The sequence below is a fragment of the Cyprinodon variegatus genome, unplaced genomic scaffold (assembly GCF_000732505.1).
Source record: "Cyprinodon variegatus isolate N-32 unplaced genomic scaffold, C_variegatus-1.0 Scaffold754, whole genome shotgun sequence".
NCBI classification, from domain to species: Eukaryota; Metazoa; Chordata; class Actinopteri; order Cyprinodontiformes; family Cyprinodontidae; genus Cyprinodon; species Cyprinodon variegatus.
Window position 1 is genome coordinate 270,423 of NW_015151207.1, and position 4,278 is coordinate 274,700.

The 4,278-nt window shown below is 41.1% G+C and overlaps 1 protein-coding gene across 1 annotated transcript in view; it reads left to right on the top strand.

The window, feature by feature from the left end:
- The first annotated feature begins 1,413 nt into the window (after window positions 1-1,413).
- The window catches only part of anos1 (anosmin 1), a 67,569-nt gene continuing 64,704 nt past the window's right edge, over window positions 1,414-4,278 (top strand). The window contains exon 1 of the mRNA XM_015395713.1: window positions 1,414-1,687. Coding sequence (XP_015251199.1) covers window positions 1,505-1,687 — 183 coding nt within the window. The 5' untranslated portion in view covers window positions 1,414-1,504. The remainder of the gene's footprint in view (window positions 1,688-4,278) is intronic.

Genomic DNA, 4,278 nt, shown 5'->3' on the forward strand with positions numbered 1-4,278 from the left:
CCTTGGTTCCTGAAGGGCTCAGCGTTCAGATGAGGAGATCCATCTTCCTTTCTCTGTGTGACGAGTGTTTCCCTTCCAGACTTGAAAGGCCAGCTTATCCAGTGGATCTGGAAAATCCTGCCGGAGAATCAAAGACAAAACTAGGTCAGCATTGAAAGAGCTCAGAAGACACTTAGACTAAAAGTAGACTCTGCTAATTTTCGAGGGGCTAGAGTACCCACTTCTGGCAAACACTCTGGCGAGGAAGTGAAGACAGTCTGCTCCTTAAATACTCCTCAGGAAGTGATGAACCAATAGGATACAGGTGTGAGGTGAGAAGCACAGGAAGCCCTCCAGATTAGCAGAGGACAGTGGCACCATCTAGTGGGTGCATGGTGAAACTGCAAAAGAAACAAAACAAGCAACCACAAACTGGAATCCTATATCAGAGCAGTGTGCTTGTGCTCTGAGAAGGGTGCAAGCAATGGCGTAACGACAAAACAAAAGGCCCGTAAGCAATGTTATCTGGATCGGCCCCATATAAACTACGACATCCCATACCCCTCACCCCCTACCCCAGCCGCCGCCGTAGACAACCAACCCGAAATGTGTCCCGTACATACACGGTTAATCATTCTTCACCTTCACTAGACATACTTTAGTATATTTTGCTGTAAAATTAGTGTTATCGAGCTACCTTAAGCTTCACAGCACCCTCCTCACCTACGCTCTCTCCAATAATCTCCTCTTCATCTCCATGCGTGGATGACGTCATACACACTCCGCTTTGTTTTAAAAATATATAAATATAAAAAATATAACTGTGGATGTCTGGAGGACAGTGATTCGCCTACATGTTATGAATGTTGGCGCACCATAAAGAATAAATTATGAACAGTTAAGTTTGTGCCTTCAAGTCGTTGCCCATAGGAAGATGTTACTTGGATATAACCTAACGGAATATCTTCAGAATAGCTCCAAATGACACAAAACTCATATGGGTGAGTAGAACATGATGTAATAACGTAAAATCAAGGGGCCAATGTAAAAAAAACGGCGTTCCCCTTTAATCCCAGGCACTGCACAATGGCAGCCCATTGCTCCCCAAGGTGATGGGTTAAAGCAGAGGTACATTTTTCCAATGTGAGATCAATAAAGTTCAATTATCTTATTTTTTATGAACAGGTGTGCCTAATAATGATGAATGTGAGTGAACTCTGCTTCATTGTGCTTGACCAAAAAAAAAAAAAAAGTTTATTCTGCTGGATTAGTGCCTAGGATCCCTCCCTGCCCAACCAGTCTGTGGGATGAAGGTTGTGAAGCAATCTTTACCTGCTTTAAGGCTCCCCACGCACGTCACTCACCGTGGGATCATCCAATCGCGAGGCACACGAGCCCAGTGACTCCTCCCCGGCGTATAATTGGAAGTTTCTTTAGTTTCTCCGGTGGAGCTTGACTCGCGCGGCAGTGTTGTCTGAGCTCGCGAAGGGAATTAAAGAAAAGAGAGACAGCGGCGGCAGCGACGATGTTTACCTGCAGCCCGAGCGCGTGCGTGAGCCTGTGTTTGTGGATTACGGCCCTGATGAGCGTCTCTGCGAGGAAGCAGGACGACTCGTTCTTCACCAGCAGCGTTTACCGAGCGAGATGCGCCTCTCGGTGCCTCAGCCTGCACATCACCCGCATCTCAGCCTTCTTCAAGCATTCACAGGTACAGCAGATCGGACCCTCATACAGCTGTGTGTGTTTGTGGTAGCAGAGAGGTGGATCTGTCATCATAATTAAAACCATTAACACCAATAACAATGCAGGACTGCTCTATTTATTGACGATCAGACTAATTAGTTTGATATCACTTAATAAACAAAGTCTATCTGAGTTACTTGTAAAGTTATTACCACTGACAGGGGGATGTATAATAGTTGTATCTGTTAAATAGGACGCTTTACCAGCCTAATTAACACATTGCCGTGTTTTTCATGGCTTGGAGATGATTAATAGCTCCAAGTGCAGCCAGTTTCCATTCATTACTCGCTAATTACTGGAAAATGAGAAATCATCTCTTTTTGAGTACAAATGCGGCCGCCACCTTGTTTATTAGTTGTCTGTATGGTGTAGTGATGCAGCCCTGGATTGGATCCAGCCTAAATTAGCTGTGTGTTTGGGTTGATTTTGGTATGTGGTGTCAGAAGTTGTTTTTCACCCTCCACTGAATCCACTGTTCTCTCCCAGGACCCCCAGAGAAAAGAGCTGGACACTGATCCCTCTGCCCCCCTCTTCTTTTTCTCTAGCTATCTCTCATGTGTCTGCCTGCATTTACTATTTAACCATTAACATTCTTTTTTTAAAACTATATGTTTATTGATTTATCTCTAATTGTTTGGAAACATCTTGGAGTTTGTTAGTGATGCAGCTACCAGGATTTTTTATTTTTGGCTGATAGCAATTTCTTGTTTTTATTTTGGTTTCTTGGTCCAGGCTGCAGAAATCCATCCAGACAGGTTTCTTCTAAGGAATGTACCACAGAAAACCTTTAATAACCTTTGTAGCTTTGAATCCTGTAAAAAAATAAAGGAAGTACATAAATATTCCTGCATCAAAAATAGTCCCTGATCTTTATTTGATTTCTGTTAAATGTCTTTAAAATGCATGTTTTTGGTTCATGCATTTATAGACTGAATATGGTGGAATTTCTAAATTTTTGTGCATCTAAGATTAGAAATGACTTCTGTTATGCAGGATTTGACCTGATCAAAGGGTTAACCAGGTCAGTGTTTGGTAATTCGAACCTGATAGTGAAAAATGTGTAGTTTTTTTTCCTCCTATCGATCAATTAGAAAAACGGGATTAAACCAAACATATTGTTTTTAGGTTTAAATGAATTAATTGTAAGATGCAGCTTTGTGTAGTTTCCTGCAGACTAAGGAGGGATTCTCACAGTATAACAACTTTGAGTGAAAGTGCCATTGTTTATACAGATATTTAAAAAGAAACACTTGTAACACGATATTTTCACTGTGATTTAAAACAGAAATGTGCTAGTGTGGATCACTGCCATTTATAAAAAGCCATTTAGCAACAAGTTGGGGTGGGGAAGAACTACACTTCTCAAATTAAAGCTCCTGTCACCTCTCCAAGTCATTATAATGACTTGAAATCGTGGTAACAATATGATAAAGTATTTTTATAGTTCCTAAAACTGCTACTTTTAAAACCCTTAGCACATCGGTACCATGCCTGCCAGACACCAACTCAATGTGGTTAATCATAGCGGTATTTATGACGCGATTACATATGGCTTAGCTGTATTAGACATCCTGTTATGATAGAAATAGAAGTGAAGAGGCATTTAACAAAAACAGACAGAAAACAGGGTTTCTTAAAATTGCAACTTGGCGAGCGGTAGCAGGGATTAGTTTTGACCAGGTTCCAGGAGAGCAATGCAGCCCAAGGTTGCAAAGTCGGGGAATTAAATTAGTCATCAGCTGAAAAGTCAAATAATTGTTGGAGCCTCACCTCTAATGAACAGCTAATAGTCAACATAATTGAGTGCAGAGTCTGAGAGTCTGAGGCGGTCCTCAGTTAGAGGGAGGTATTTATCTAAAGAGGGGCTGTTAATGAGAAGTAAGGCAGTTTAAGTAAGAATAGACATATATGTGAGTATTGTCTTTTGCACTGTGGTCTCAACAGTCCTTTCATGTCAGAATGGGGGGTCTGGTCAGCTGTTAAAACATATGGCCAGCCTCTTTCCTGCCCTCTACCCCCTCTGGTCTTGCCAGTAAATGCCAGCATCACACCTCAAAACCTCACTGCTTTACTGATGCTGCTTTGCTCAGGTCACCTTCCTGCAAGCAAGCAGGAAGCAATCTGGCTAATTTAGAGATACTTCAGTCAGGCCTGTCCGAGCTCACACCAATTTCCTGCTTTCTTTGGAGCTCTATCTTTGCAGTTCTGATTTTGATCATATACATTTTTTCCCCACCAAGGAGTATAATAGTTAAAAGATTACATTATTTTTTCGCATGTGGTAGATTGGAAAGAGAAAGCCAGAGATGTGCCAAAAGATGAAAGAATAACAATAATAATAATAAAAAAACATTCTTTCCTAGCCTACAATCAAATCAATTGTGTGATGCACATTTTGAAAAGTAAATAAAGTCTAGGGACACATAAGAGGGTTTTCTTCAGCATTAAAGCTTAGAATAGTTTTATTTTACCATTATGGACACATTCACCTACAGCTTGTAGTTTTCTTTTGTTATAAACTGAAAATCAGATAAATGTTTAAGGCATATCCCTATG